Consider the following 15,498-nt stretch of genomic DNA (forward strand, 5'->3'; position numbering starts at 1 on the left):
TTAGGTAGTATTGACATTTTAACTATATTAATTCTTCCTATCCATGAACATGGTATGTATTTCCATTTATTTGTATCTTCTTTGATTTCTCTCTCTTCAGTGTCTTATAATTTTCTGAATACAGGTCTTTTACTTCTTTGGTTAAATTTATTCCTAGATATTTTATTGTTTTTGAAGCAATTGTAAAAGGGATTGATTTCCTGATTTCTTCTTCTGCTAGTTTATTATTGGTGTATACAAATGCAAATGATTTCTGAATATTAATTTTGTATCCTGCTACCTTACTAAATTCATTTATCACTTCTAAAAATGTTTTGGTGGAGTCTTTGGGATTCTCTCTATATAGTATCATGTCATCTGCATATAATGACAACTTTACTTCCTCCTTTCCAGTTTGGATGCCTTTTATTTCATTTTCTTGTCTGATTGCTGTGGCTAGAACTTCCAGAACTATGTTGTTTAGAAATGGTGAAAGTGGGCAGCCTTTTCTTGTTCCTGATCTTAAGGGGAAAGCTTTTAGCCGTTTCCCATTGAGTACAATGTTTGCTGTGGGCTTTATTATGTTGAGATATGATCCCACTATTCCCACTTTGTTAAGAGTTTTTATCATAAATGGCTGCTGAATTTTGTCAAATGAATTTTCTGCGTCTACTGATATGATCATATGATTTTTATTTTTCATTTTGTTAATGTGATGTATTACATTAGTTGATTTGCAGATATTGAACCAACCTTGCTTACCAGGAATGACTCCCACTTGATCGTGGTGTATGATCTTTGGAATGTGATGCTGAATTTGGTTTGCAGTATTTTGTTGAGGATTTTCCATCTATGTTCATTAGGGATATCAGCCTGTAGTTTTTGTTGTTTGTAATATCTGTATCTGATTTTGGGATCAGAGTAATAGTGGCCTCATAAAATGTGTTTGGGAGCCTTCCCTCCTGTATTTTTTGGAATAGTTTGAAGAGAAGAGGTATTAATTGTTTTTTGAATGTTTTATAAAATTCACCTGTGAAGCCATCTGGTCCAGGACTTTTGTTTGTTGGAAGATCACTGATTACTGATTCAATTTCTTTGGTAGTAATTAGTCTGTTCAGGGTTTCTGTTTCTTCTTAGTTCAGACTTGGTAGATTGTATGCTTCTAGAAATTTATTAATTTCTTCCAGATTGTCGAATTTGTTGGCATATAATTGCTTGTAGTATTTTCTTAGAATTTTCTGTATTTCTGTGGTATCTGTTGTCACTACTCCTCTTTCAGTTCTGATTTTATTAATTTGGGTCGTCTCTCTCTTTTTCCTGGTGAGCCTGGCTAAGGGTTTGTCGATTTTGTTTATCTTTTCAAAAAATCAGCTCTTGGTTTCATTGATCTTTTGTATATATATATATATATTTTTTTTTTGGTCTCTATTTCATTTATTTCGCTCAGGTCTTTATTATTTTCTTCCTCGCATTCCCTTTGGGCTTGTTTTACTGTTCTTTTTCCAGTTCCCTTAGGTGTAAAGATAGTCTGTTGATTTGAGATTGTTCTTGTTTCTTTAGATAGGCCTGCAATACTATGAATTTCCCTCTTAAGACTGCTTTCGCTGCATCCCATAGATTTTAAGTTGTTGTGTTTTCATTTTCTTTTGTCTCGAGGTATCTTTTGATTTCTTCCTTGATCTCAGTTTAGACTCACTCGCAATTTAGTAGCATGTTATTCAGCCTCCATGTATTTGTGTGTTTTCCGGATTTCTTCCTATAACTGATTTCTAGTTTCATAGCATTGTGGTCAGAGAAGATGCTTGATACGGTTTCAGTCTTCTTAAATTTATTGAGACTTGTTTTGTGGCCTAACATATGGTCTATGTGCGCTTGAGAAGAATGCATATTCTGTTGCTTTGGGGTGAAATGCTCTAAAAATATCGATTAAATCCAGCTGGTCTAAAGTGTCATTTAAGGCCACTTTTTCCGTGTTGATTTTCTGTCTGGAGGATCTGTCCATTGGTGACAACGGGGTGTTGAAGTCCCCTACTACGATAGTGTTACTGTTGACCTCTGTCTTTATGTCTGTCGAAATCTGTTTTATATATTTAGGAGCTCCTATGTTGGGTGCATAGATGTTTACTAGGGTTATGTCCTCTTGTTGAATTGATCCTTTTATTATTATGTAGTGTCCTTCTTTGTCTTTTATTGTAGTCTTAATTTAAAGTCTATTTTGTCTGAAATAAGTATTGCTACTCCCACTTTTTTTCTCATTTCCAGTTGCGTGAAATATCTTATTCCATCCCTTTACTTTCAGTCTGTGTGTGTCTTTTGATCTGAGATGAGTCTCTTGTAAACAGCATAGGCATGGGTCCTGTTTTCTTATTCACTCAGCCACTCTACGTCTTTTGATTGGAGCATTTAATCCATTCACATTTAAAGAGATTATTGATAGGTGCATATTTATTGCCATTTTGTTATTTGTATTTCTGATCTTCCTGGGTTAGCTTGTTTTCCCCTTTCTTCTGATTAAACAAGCCCTTTTAGCATTTCCTGCAATGCTGGCTTGGTGGTAATGAATTCCTTAAGTTTATCCTTTTCTGAGAAGCTCTTTATCGCTCCTTCAATTTTAAGTGATAGCAGTGCTGGGTAGAGCAATCTTGGTTGTAGGCCTTTATTTTGCATCATTTTGAATATTTCCTGCCACTCCCTTCTCGCCTGCAGAGTTTGTGTGGAAAAGTCAGTTGTTAGTCTTATAGGAGTTCCTTTGTATGTAACTTGCTGTCTTTCTCTTGCTGCTTTCAGGATCCTGTCTTTGACTTTAACCTTTGCCATTTTTACTATGATGTGTCTTGGTGTGGACCTGTTTGGGTTCAGCTTGTTTGGAATTCTCTGCACTTCCTGGGCTTGTATGTCAATTTCCTTAACCAGGGTAGGGAAGTTTTCAGTCATTTCTTCAAACACATTCTGATCCCTTGCTTCTTCTCCTCTCCTTCTGGTATTCCTATGATGCGAATGTCGTTGCGCTTGATGTTGTCCCACAGGTCTCTTAAACTATTTTCATTGTTTTTTGTTTTGTTGTTCCAACTGGGTGATTTCTGCTATTTTGTCTTCTAAATCACTGATCCCATCCTCTGCTTCATCTAATCTACTGGTGATTCCTTCAAGTGTGTTCTTCATTTCAGTTATTGTATTCTTTAGTTCTGTTTTTTTTTAATAATTTCTCTATACTTCTTTATGTCCTCACTAAGCTCCTTAAACATTCTTATCATCAGTGTTCTAAACTCTGTCTCTGAAAAGTTGGATACCTCTGTTTCATTTAGTTCCATTTCTAGAGGTTTCTTCTGATCTTTTACTTGGGATATGTTTCTTTGTTTCTTCATTCTGGCTGTTGCTCTGTGGTTGATTCGATGTATTTGATAGAGCACCTATGCCTCTCAGTCATTGCTGGGTGCTCTTGTAGTATGTGTCTTTTGTATTTGGATTACATAGTCTGTATTCCCCTGTCCTGTGTGTTCCAGAGGTGTCGCTGTTGAAGTTGCTGTTTAATAGCTTTTGGCTTGTCAGAGGGTGGATTTGACCCTCAGACTGATTAGCTGGGAGAATTAGCTCTGTTCACAATGTATGAGATGCTGTGTGGAGGTTGACCCCCTCAGAGGAGGCTTGGCCACTGTGGGTTCTTGTGTCTGTGGAAAATATCCTTTGAGAGTGCTACTTGTAGGTTCAACCAGGTAGTACTCTGGTTTTGTCTAACATTGGCCTCTGGATGTATTGGTTCTGGGATTTCTTGGGTGGGGCTCCCCTCAAAGCCATTTCAGACCTGCCTGTTCGCGGTCTGTAGCTAACTGGTAGGTACCTCAAAGCTGTAAGCAGTTTCCCAGGCTGGACCTGGGGTCATGTGGGGATGGTTCTTGTATGAACTGAAGCTGGATGCCCTCTAGATTCGTCCTGAGGCACTTTAGGAAGAAACCCAGGGCCCCCTAGGCCTGTTGCCACCTGTCAGATGCCGGTAAGCCCCACCTATTGAAAGAGGCTCTTTAGGGGCGTGTGTCTGGCTATTTGACCCTGTGTTGAGGTTGCTCTCTGCAATGTGGCACTAGCTTGGCAGGATGGAGTTCAAGTGAGTTATGTGACATGATTTGGTAATTTTTAAGACATTAATGCAGATTCAGGTATTATACACCAATACTTGGCCTGTGACCCCCTTGTATAGCGTCCCAAGGGCACTACAGCCAGCCTCCACCTCACGCTCACAGACTCACGAAAGCTGCTCCCGAGTGGCTGTAGTGCAGGTTTGTGGTCACTGAACACCTCGAAGATGACCCCAGGGCTCTGCAGACCACCTTCTATTGTAAAAAACCTTTTCCACAGTTTGTGGGGGTGGTGCTAGTCACCCTGGCACCCCAGTTGCCCCTGGCAATGCAGCTGTAGGTGAGCAAGGTGGTGTTACAGGTGCATAAAGGCTATGGTCAGTAGTTTCTACAAATTCAGTGTAGTCTCAGCTCCTGGACAAGTGTTAGGTCCACGTCCAATTCATAAAACAAAAACAAAGCAAGGCAACCCAACACCACCAAAAAACAAATACAGTCCCAGAGAAACTCGATAAGCAATGATCAGACAGGAGAAACACAAGTATATAAAAAAGACACAAACACAAAACCAGGAGAACAGGACAGAAAAACAGTGACAAAAGCAATATCCAGATAAACAAGTCTGAGAAACAATGACAAAAAGAAAACAGATGAAAGAAAAGAAGGAGAAGGAACAAAAAGATGAAAGAGAAAGAAAAGAAAAAAAATAAAGAAAAAAGGGGAAATAAAAAAGAAGAAAAAAAGAAAAGGAAAAAAGAAATAAAAAAATAGAAGGCTCTGCCTGCTTTATTCTGCAGACCACTTGCACAGCAATAGAGAGACTCTGGGCGACTCAGCACCAGCTGTTGGGGGAGGGGCTCAAAGCATAATGCGCCGGCCTCCCTCTCAGGCTTGCAGTGAGCTTCCCACAATTAGCTGCTGTGTGCTGTGGGGCTGTGCTGACCACCAAAAATCCTCACAGGTTGTTGCAGCTTGTCTGCTGCTGAAAAAAACCCTCTGTGGCCTGCGGAGGTGGGGGCCAGGCACCAGGGGCTCAGGGTGCCCCCTGCAACACAGCTGTACATGGGCGGGGCAGGCCCCCAACACACCACGGGGTATGGTCAGTGGCCCCCACCAAGTCAGAGCAGCATGCACTCCTGCACCGGCAACCAGCCGGCACAAACTCGCCAGGAAACCCCCGGCCAGATTACAAAGGCGCACAGCTCATGGCCCAACACTCCCAGGAAAACTCCCAGTCTCAGCCTGTCCCAATCAGCGGCTCGCAGATCAGGCCAAGCAGCCCGACAGCCAGTCACCACCTTGGCAACTCTGTATGTGCAATGCTGAGAGCAGGGACCCAAGGCTGCTCATGCACACCCGCATCTCAATGAACAGCTTTTTGGAGCCGGAGCACACCGGCCAGGCGTTTCCCTGGCTACCACGCAGCACAAGCAGTGCCGAGGGCGGGATCCAAGGCCGCATGTGCACGCACGCACGCACGCACACACGCACTCCTACGCCAATTCCACCAGACCAATGCGGTCCCGGACCTGAGCCTCTGTGGGAGGGCCCAGCCCTGAAAAAATGGTGCCCTCCTGTACACTACTCGTGTGCAAGCTCCACACCAGGAGAACATGGTCCCCAAACCTCCAGCTCCTGCACCAAAGGCGCCCAGTTCATTTCTTCCCCGCAGGCTCCTGGGTCCCACTCACACAGCTACTCCCTCCAGGGACCAGGTGAGTGCTCACCAGACAGCGAGTCCCTGTACGGGCTCCACTGGTTCTCTAGCCGCCCTCAGCTTCACTGAGTTGAGCAAAGAGAGTCCTCACTAATTTCTACTGCCAGCTGTCGTGGAACTCCTCTTCCTGGCAAAGTAACTCTGGGCTGGTGAGCTTGGTATGGGGCCGGAGGGTCTCTCCACCAACCGGAGAAGCCTCTACAGCACTTAGGTGTCCCTCTTGGGGTTCGCCCTCTCTCGTCTCCACCCCTCCTACCAGACTTGACATGGCCTCCTCTTTAAGTCCTTCGTTTAGAGGTTATGTTCATCTAGTGTTCAGGGGACTTCCAAGGTTGAATATCTTATAAATTATTTGTAATTTTGGTGTGATCCTGGGAGGCAGTTGGCACAGCGTCTGTCTATTCCGCCATCTTACCAGAAGTCGCAAAGCAGTAACTCTTGAAGGAGAAAAACATGGGGAGACTAAGACAGTGAGGTTTGGGGCGCGGGAGGAAGGCTCAGTGCTGCTTCAGGAAAACAACGTTTAGATACAAGAGGTTGGGGTGTGCTGGTCTTGAGGATGAAATGCCAACAGGAGTGGGGGCAGGAGGGTAGGAGGAAGAGGAAAGGTACAGACGACTCACATACTGCATGGGTGACAATCAAAGGATGCTAATGAGAGGAAGATTGCAGCTCTTAAAAGCTCAATTGTTAAAATACAGAAAGAGAAAGAAATGCCAACTAGTTACAACCTTAATTTCCAAAGTGGTGGGGTCACAAACACATTGATTCCTGGTAGAACAAAAGCAGCTGCTCAGTTGAAGGTAATTATGTAACTGGGGATCTGGTGGAGGGTTAGGAAGGCAGGTGGGGACACCAGCACCGTCTCGGGGGCTCTGTGTTCCCGCCTCTGTCACTGTCACATCCAGGCAGGGCCATAGTCCTTGCATTCAGCATCCAGGGACAGATGGCAATAGCTGATGTGCCGCCAGCAAGGGGACCGTCAGTTATACCGTCTCTCCTTCTGCCTCACCTTCCCCCGCCTTTGTGTGTGTGTGTGTGTGTGTGTTTCACCTTTAAATAAGGTTCTTACACATCACAATTAAACAAGGGGCCCAACTTCAACCAATTGACAAACTTCATCCTTGAGAGGTTCATATGATAAAACTATGTAAAGTAGATTTTAAAATCATCTACATAAAAGTTGTATTATACTTCTAAATCTCATCACCTCTGTTAATAATCTTATTAAAAACTTCCCCATTATTAAATAAGATATCATAATTTTATTAGAAACTGCCCCATCACCACCTGTTAGGGAGATAGTGGGAACCAGATTTAAGAAATCTTCACCTGCCAACCCAGCTCCTGTCACACAGACAGGGCAGGTGGTCTTCAGGTCCCCTTCCCCGAGGAAGGAGGCTGCTTCTCAGGTGGGAGCTGGGCCTGCGGTAAACAGGCCAGTGAACAAGCCCCAGGACCTCTGTCCTTGAGAGACGCCCTGATGACCCTCATTTTTCTTAACAAACAGCCTAGAATAGGACGCTGCGATCAGAGAGCCCAGGCCACCAAGCACCCTCTCAGGCCTCCCCGGTGGGCAGAGACATGTCGGATGCCCAGACCCAACTGGGAAGCTCACAGGGAAACCCCATCAGGGCACCAGTCAGAGCTTGCTGGACATGTCAGCACTTGGGAGACGGGAGCTATTCCATATACACAGGGTGATAAGTCAGCTGGTAAAGGAGCGCAGAGTCAGGCAAGTTAAGAAAGTTTAAGAAAGTCTATTTTATTAAGAGAGAGTCTATCGGGCTGAGCAAAGATGGCTACAGCCCAGGCTGCACGTCTAAAGGAGACTTGCAGCCCTGAGGGAGGGGGTGAAGAGGGTTCTATAGGGGCGGTGCTGACAGGGTAGCATTGTTTGAACAGAAAATGCTGACTGCCTGTAAGCCAGTAGCTGTTTTGTGGTGTTTTCTGTTATCGCAAGTTTGGCTCTTGTCTGCAGGTGCAGGCCAACAGACATTTTGTTGCTTTCTTGCAGACATGGCTCTGTCCATAAGTCAAGGTCTCTGAGACCTACCATTCAGATACCTAACATTAAGTCCAGGTCTGTAACCTTCAGAGACCTAACAGAGGGAACAGCAAGCTTCTGGAAACAGGCAAGTCACTCAGTTCTGCCCTTCAGCTGGAAAGAAGAGAACTGGCAGAAAAGGAAAAGGTTTTCTGGGGTCCATGGAGAACTAGGAAGCCAAGGCCCAGCTTGTGGAGCAGAGATTTTATGAAGGATGCCACTCCAGGCTCCAGAGGTCAGAGCCGGAGCATGCCTGGTTGCTAGGCAACAAGGACCTTGTCAATCAGCTCCCGCCAACATGTCCTGCGCGGGCTCCAGCTCCTGGGAGGGCGAGCGTGAGGCAGCCGCGATGGGCAGTCCAGAAGAGCACAGGGTGGGAAAACAAGATGGCCTTCAGGCTTAGTGGACAAGGACAGACTCTGCCACCCTCAGCAGTGGCCACTGAGGGAGGTGGAGGCTGAGGCAGCCTCGGCGTGGCCTCAAAGGCAGCTCGGAGACAGCATGATGACAACTAAATACAAGAAAGTCCCCTCCAGAGGGGACACCAGCAGCTCTGGTTTTAGCTGCAGTCTGGACAGTCGGAGTAGCGAGCAAACTGGAGAAAGCTTTGTGGATGGCGGGCCACCGCCGGAGTGGGGGACCCCAAGGGACCTCTTCATGTGGTGCAGTCATCCCAAAGATCAGACACTGGCAGGGAATCAGAGGCACGTTTCTTCAGTACAGTCTGTGGAGGGACTGGGGGCACCCCAAGAAGAAAAGAGCAGCCCTAGGGCAGCGCCCCAGCCCGGAGGGTGTGCCAGCGGAACTGGCACCGCTGACCCAGGCACAGGCCGCCCGAGGCAGAGGGCTTCCTGGTGAACGAGGACCCAGGTGTCTGGGGACAGAAGCCAGTGGCCTGCAGCCCACGCGTTTTCTCCTTCAAGATGACTTGAAACAGCCTCCCCACAGCCCCTCGGAGAAGGAAGTGAGGGCTCACACTGCAGGAGCCAGACGCAGGGTGCAGGAGGGGGCTGGAAACGAGCCAGAGCATTGTCACCTCCAAGGACAAACTCCTTCCCTGTCCCGCCCGCTCATCCTCAGCAGTTACTTGTAACTCACTGGGGCTGTCTTACCCTTGACCTCACACGGCCCATGAATTGGGGATCAAATGCTTTTCCTCCTCCACACACACCACAGGCAAGGTGGGACTGAACAGGACGTGGACCTGGACACATGGACACAAAGGAATACAGGCTGGGCTGGGCCAGGTGACTCCACACTGAGCACTTTCTAAGGAGCGCTATCGGGAAGGACTTGATTCTGGGATGCTTCGGCCACTACTGCTCTTCCTGTAAAAAGAGCAAAAGACAGCAAAGTGGGCCATGTTAGAGCACTCATTTCTCCAGTGGCTGGGGGAGAGGACAGGAAAGGGAACCTGGCCCTAAATTTTGACCTTTTTACAATAAAAACAAGCAAATGAAGCCTGGCTGCCTGGAGAACCAGGCAGTCTGTCTCTCTCTTCCTCTCCCTCCGCCCCCTTGACCCAGGGGGGCCCTCGGGAGCCTCCCAACAGTCAAGTGAGGAGAGTGCTGACTGACCAAGCACACTTACCTGGCCTGATGATGAGGAGAGAGCCCTGATTTGAGTCGGAGGCAGGAGGCCTGGTTTCCAGCTTCATTTATATAAATGTATATAAATACCACGCCAGCGTAATCTTAGGGAAAGTGTCTCGCCGAGTGTGACCTGTTTCCTCATCTATAAAATGTGGGCTGGACATGACCTTTTAGGTCATCTTTACCCCCAAACTTCCACAATGCAACGTTTTGTCAGAAAAGCAGACATTGGAGGGCTGCCCTTCAGTAAAACGTCTTTGGTCCTTTGTCCCACCAGCCGTCAGTCCAGAGGTCAGTTACCATTTCGACTATTTTTCTAATCCAAGGCAGTTAAAATCTTTCTGTAAAATAGTGCAGCCACTGGCAGTTTCTCAGAAGGGTCGGGCATGTGACGTGGCAATTCTGCTGTATACAGAGTCAGGAGTAAGAAAATGTGCATGCACGTAAAAACTTGTACACACATGATCACAGTAGCAGTGTTTATAAGAACCAAAAAATGAAGCACAAACATCCATCCAATGAATGAAAAAAACGTGCTGTGTCAATACGTTATTCTGCCATAAAGAGAAATGAGGTAACTGCGAACACCGGGAATCATTATCCAAGTCAGAGGTCGGCAAAATGCGGCTCGTGAGCCACATGCGGCTCTTGAGGTATGTTCCGTCTCAAAAGTTTGCCGACCCCCGTTCTAAGTGAAAAATGCCAGGCAAAAAAGTACCATTGACTTAAAAATGTCAGCAATAGGCAAATCTATGGACAGAAAGTAAATTAGAGGTTGCCAGGGACTGCGGGGTCGGGAAGGGAGGAGCAGAGGGGAGAAAAGTCACTCCTCATTAGAACAGTTTGTTTTTTTTCAGTGATGGAAGTGTTCTGGAAATATGTGATGGTTGCAAGATTTTGTGAATATTCTAATAGCCACTAAGTGTGCACTTTAAAGTGTGGATTTTATGTTAGGTGAAGTATATCTTAATTTTAAAAATTAAGACAAGGAAAAGCACCTCTCCATTTTGAGGAGGGTGAGATTTCACCTGTGAAATCCCCTGCTGGGAACCCATGCTTTTCAGGATGTCTTGTTACAGGTTGTGCAGCATCTGTACCTGAACGTCACTGAGTCCTGACCACCAGCCATCAGGTATACTTGCCTACGACCCGCGCCTGGGGCCGGGACTGACCCCATGGGGCGCAAAGGGCCCATCCTCATTTTCCACGGTGTCCTGATCTGGGAGGCGGCTCGGATGACTGTTCCAGGCCCTGTTCAGCGGCACCTAAGCATCTGGCGTGGAGGGTTGATGTGTGGCTATGCTGTTGGGTTCTGGCCAAATGGCATCCATAGTGGTGGGCGCTCCACTGAGCAGAGAAAGCACGGATTGCCCGACAGACGTGAGGGCGGCAGCAGGGGTGGTGTAAGACACCTGTGCCCATCTCCCCTGGGGAGGATGTGGCCACGGGGCTCCGGGTGGGCAGAGCTCATGCACAGGGCAGGGCTGGGGCGGCCACGGGGGTTTTGCTGCCTGGGACGTTGTGCTTATCATCCTCTTACTAATCCACAGGCTGCGATGAGCCAGTGATTCTTGCGAGCCACTAAATATATTCAAGTACTTAAAAATAAAGCCCATTTTGGGGGCAAGGGGAGACAGGAGGAAGACAAGGAGACAGAGGCCACCTTCTGTGAAAAACGCAGCAAACTTCAGCGAAACTTCTCCTGGATGCTGCGTCATTTGCAGTCCTTCCTTCCCCAGGTGATGACTGACAGGCAGTGGGCAGAGAAAGCCAATCCTTTCACAAAGGCATCACGATCACAACTGCTTCGTGGGACAGGCGCCAAGACCAACCGCCACCAGGAACCTGCCCCAGTTCCAGGGAAGGCTTATTAAAAACTCCAGCGCCTTATCACTGTTCAGACAAGACACCCGCGTGCTGAGCTGCAATGAGGGCCACCTTGTGGTCAGAGGCAGTTTGTGGGCTGATAGTCTACAGGTGAGGTGCTTTTTAAATGGGTCTTGAGAAATGCGAAGCAAGCAAGACAGGTGAAGATGCGGGCGGGATGTGGGGAGACGTGCACAGAGGGCTGTGGGTGCCGGGCGTGGGCACTTGCTCCCAGGGGACAGTCAAGTGGGTGAATGATGCAGCAGGGGGGGCACTGCCGAGGCAGCTGAGGGACTTCAGGGATTGGGGTGGAGGTGGTGCTTCTGAGGCTGAAAATAAACGGCAGGTGAGGACGCAGGTAAGAGGTTTTCAGGTGTGCTCCCTGCCAGGTGCCAGATGCCCTGGGCCTGGATGGAGTCTGAGCGAGGTATGGTCTGGGGAAACCGCAGTTGAGCAGAGAACTTTGAGGGCAACAGGTGTGTATCCAACCGGAAAAGGAGCGGCCAGAGGAGCCGACCTGAGCTCTGGGTGCTGTGTAGAGTGGCGCCCTCAAGCGGGACACCTCAGTGGCGCACAAGGGGGTTGGCACTTCGTCCTGCTGCAGTGGCTGACAGATGGCAAGCCCAGGAGGACTTGAAAAGGGAGGGAAGCCTGGGTTCACGCTAACCTTCCCAAGGAGTTCTTTACAGACTAAGGCTGCGGGGACAAGATGGCAGGGAGGGAGAGGCCATGTAACCGAATGCTTCGGTGGCCCAGGGGAGGGGCGGGAAGGATGGAGATGGTCCTTAGAGGCTGGTGGGAGGCTAAGAAGTATTTATTGAAGCAGGAAAAGGGGATCAAGACCAGACAGAGCAGCATTGGGAGGGCGCTCCTTCCTGAGTGAATGAAATTCTTGGGAAACCCTCTAAAGGGGCCTAAAACCCTGCATGAATGGAGTCTTGCTGCCAGGATATCGCCACCTGAGCTTTTTAACAAGACACCTGTGCCCCGGGGGAGGGGGAGTAACCAGCAAGTTGTGTGTGAAGCCCGGTGTGTGTCCCCATGTCCCCAAGCCAAGCTGGGAGGCTGTCACTGGAAACCCCTCACTGGCGGAAGCTGCCAGGCTCGAGACGTTTGGCTGTGTTTCTATATCGCGTGTGTGAAATGGTCTGTAATATAATGTAAAAGAGTTTCTGTTTTATTTGGAAAGCCAACTATTGGGTTGTTGGGAAAGTCATGACGTATTTTTCGTTAGTGTTTCTTTCCCCCCAAGCTTCCTGGGGATTGTGGTCTGATCCGAGAAAGCTGGGCAGGAAAGTCCCTCCCTAGCTGCCACTGGGGAGCCGGCGTGGCCATGACATCAGAGACACCTGCTGTCCCTGCTCCCCAAGGTGTCTTTCAGTGACATTCTAGTCATAGCAGTAAAAGGGGGCAGTGAAAGTAAAGTGGGGACATGCTCCAAGCAAGGGGGAAGAGCTGGTCTGGATAAACTTGAAGTCTTAAGGGCAGGTTCATTCTGCAGCTGTTTAAGTCTATTCCCCGACACTTGGTCACCACTCACCAACTTCACAGACACAAATGTTACAACAACTTCAATACCGTAGAGGTAAGAAGACTTGAGAACTGACGAGCACACATTTCTTCACGAATTTATTATATAAAACGCCCCAGAGATTGATCGTCTCGCTTCCATTACACACAAGAAGCACACGGAGGACTCAGGCCCGTTACGGTGACCGGTCTCGTGAGGGTCCCTGGCGTCAGTGTTCTAAAGGCTGGCCCGGAAAAACCCCACGTCACCTTGACACAACATGGAAAGCATGGTCTTCTTCGTCCACTAAATTATGGTGAAAATGTCACTGTTTTATTTAGCATTATGGTACATAACAGTTCTATATCAATTACTAAAAGAATTAAAATAATCCCGAAAGACATCCTTTTTTCCCTCCAATGATTTGAACACTGTATTTTTCCTGCCAATTTCCAACAAACCATCAGGCTGATAGTGAGTTAAAACAATCAAGGCACAAGCTCAGCACGTTAGCTGTGGCTTGTAGTAGAGATGATATATCAATGTCTCTCCTTAGTGAAAAATACATAATCCTTTTATTTTTCTATTGCAATAAAAGAAACTGACATCACCGACACAGGAGACTAAAGGGGAGAGAACTTACTTGTGAATGTCCAGTGATTCAAACCTATCGGCACTTTCCACAGTACTTAAAGGAGTATTTAACACTTTTGGACGTAAAATTTAATCTTTGGGGACATATAATGCAAGGACTTAGGAGTAATAGTTCCGTCATTTCCAGGTGACCACAGAGAACAAGGCACAGCAGCCGTCCTTTCCTTTATGCTGGACACTGACCACGTGACCACGTGCCTCGAGAAAATGGCTGGTTAGATAAGGTGATGGTAACACAAGGGAGCACTTTGGATTGTCTATTTAAAATGCAGGTAACAAGTCACCAAAAATTTATTTTAAGTGCACTTTCACATGCTTTGTGTTTATAATAAACAACAAACGTCCTAACTTTCTTGCAACAGGCTTGACTAACCACTTCTTTTGGCCAAATGCACTTTTCCCCAGGAAACGGAAAACAACAACACAACAACAAGAAAAAAAATCCCTGTCTTTCCGTCAACTAAGAAAGACGATTGGCTACTGAGACAGCTCACTGCGAGACACATGAAGACACAGGCCGGGGCGTAGGGCGCTGGGATTCGCTGTGCTGTCACTGCAGGTAAACATCCGAGCTCTCCCTTCTATCTTTATTGATCTCAGATTTTGCACAGAAACTCTTTGGGGGCTAGAACAGCAGCAATCGCATCACACTGTTTTCAAGACTTCAAGTTTCAAAAGCAAATTGTTAAAAAAAAAAAAAATACAGTTCCTGATTTGAGTTAGATACAGGGACCCAAATAGCACAGACTTGAAGGTTACATGGTCTACAGATGGTGGCAATAGTTCCTTAGGGAGTAGTTCTGTTGGTATATATGTTTTCAATACTCAAAAGGCTCAACCTCAAGCAGTAATAAACACAAGCAAAAGTGATTTAACCATTAAAATAAATATTCAGAAAAACCTCTCTGTACATACAAGTGAAAGAATAAGTAACACTTTCACGCAAAAAAATAATAATATAATAAAGGATTTGTTCACGTAAGTAGCTGAAATCTGCTGTTGCAGCCCACGTGTCCCCAGTAGAGAAGGGGACACACGGGGTGACCACTGCGTTCACTACCTCACAGCCTTTTGGACCCGGACACCATCACCACCAAGTTTATCCCTCTTGTTGTGTTTATTAAAGTCCTCAATTTCTTTTTCTTTCCTTGTTTTCTTTTTTCTTCTTTTTCTTTTTCTTTTTTTTTTTTTTACAGCATGCCAAATCCTTTGGCATACGTGATGGCCTTCAACAATCTCTCTTTCAGTTTTTCTTTGCTTGAATATTCCGGAAGTAAAAGGACATTAAAGCAAGTATGAGATGTAGGCAACCTGAATAGAGAGAAAGGGGGTGAGAAGTCAGTGATGGAGTGCGGTCAGCATCCCGGGGCGTCTTGGGGAGGGCGTGCAGTGCAGACCCCGCATGAACAAACGCCAAGCCGAAGCTCTGTGAGCTGTGCAGCGACCCGCGTCAGCGTGAGCTTCCGTTAGGACTAGGTGCTGATGAGGAGCGGGTGTGGTTTCAGATCCCTCACCCAGAGAGCTCATTTACCTGAGTCCTTTCACAATAAACCCCAGGACGGGCGCCAGCTCTCTGCTGCGGAGCTGAAGTCACTGCGGGGTTAAGGCACTTACTCTAAGCTTGAGTGTGTGTGTAAATTTGGCCTTCAAGACTGGAAAGTCTGTGCTCTCAAATGTATATTGGAAATATTCCCAGCAATATGACCACGTAAATGATTGGATAATATAAATACATTTACTTTCTTTCCACGCATTTAAACCATTAAATATGCTCATGTATCATGTATGGTCCTTACTTATCAAAAATGTCAACTTATACAATGGAGAGAGGACACATTTAATGCAGAGATGATGAAATTGGGGATTCTAGCATAACTGAGTGCTAAACACTCTCCTGAGCCTCAACTTAACTATTCTGAATACATTACAGAATATGGCTTTCAATTAAAAACTTCTGAACCCAAACTGACTGAGCCATACCAACCCGCAGTCCCCAATCCAGGGAGCCCTGTAATAATTTGTTAACTAGGCTTTGGAACAATAACTGCAAAATCTTGTCT

General features: G+C 46.6%; 1 protein-coding gene and 1 long non-coding RNA gene across 6 annotated transcripts in view; one reads left to right on the forward strand and one right to left on the reverse strand.

The window, feature by feature from the left end:
* LOC109396133 (uncharacterized) overlaps nt 1–11,452 on the forward strand; it is a 32,461-nt gene extending 21,009 nt beyond the window's left edge. Inside the window, exon 4 of the long non-coding RNA XR_002126798.1 lies at nt 11,148–11,452. This is a non-coding gene — a long non-coding RNA (uncharacterized LOC109396133). The remainder of the gene's footprint in view (nt 1–11,147) is intronic.
* A 1,436-nt stretch (nt 11,453–12,888) lies between these two features.
* The window catches only part of UBE3A (ubiquitin protein ligase E3A), a 68,925-nt gene continuing 66,315 nt past the window's right edge, over nt 12,889–15,498 (reverse strand). For all 5 annotated transcript variants that reach the window (XM_019667740.1, XM_019667744.1, XM_019667743.1 and 2 more), the window contains one exon: nt 12,889–14,749. In XM_019667740.1, the coding sequence (XP_019523285.1) occupies nt 14,629–14,749 (121 nt within the window). In that variant the 3' untranslated portion in view covers nt 12,889–14,628. The remainder of the gene's footprint in view (nt 14,750–15,498) is intronic.

This window comes from Hipposideros armiger, unplaced genomic scaffold (assembly GCF_001890085.2).
Source record: "Hipposideros armiger isolate ML-2016 unplaced genomic scaffold, ASM189008v1 scaffold_504, whole genome shotgun sequence".
Lineage (NCBI taxonomy): Eukaryota > Metazoa > Chordata > Mammalia > Chiroptera > Hipposideridae > Hipposideros > Hipposideros armiger.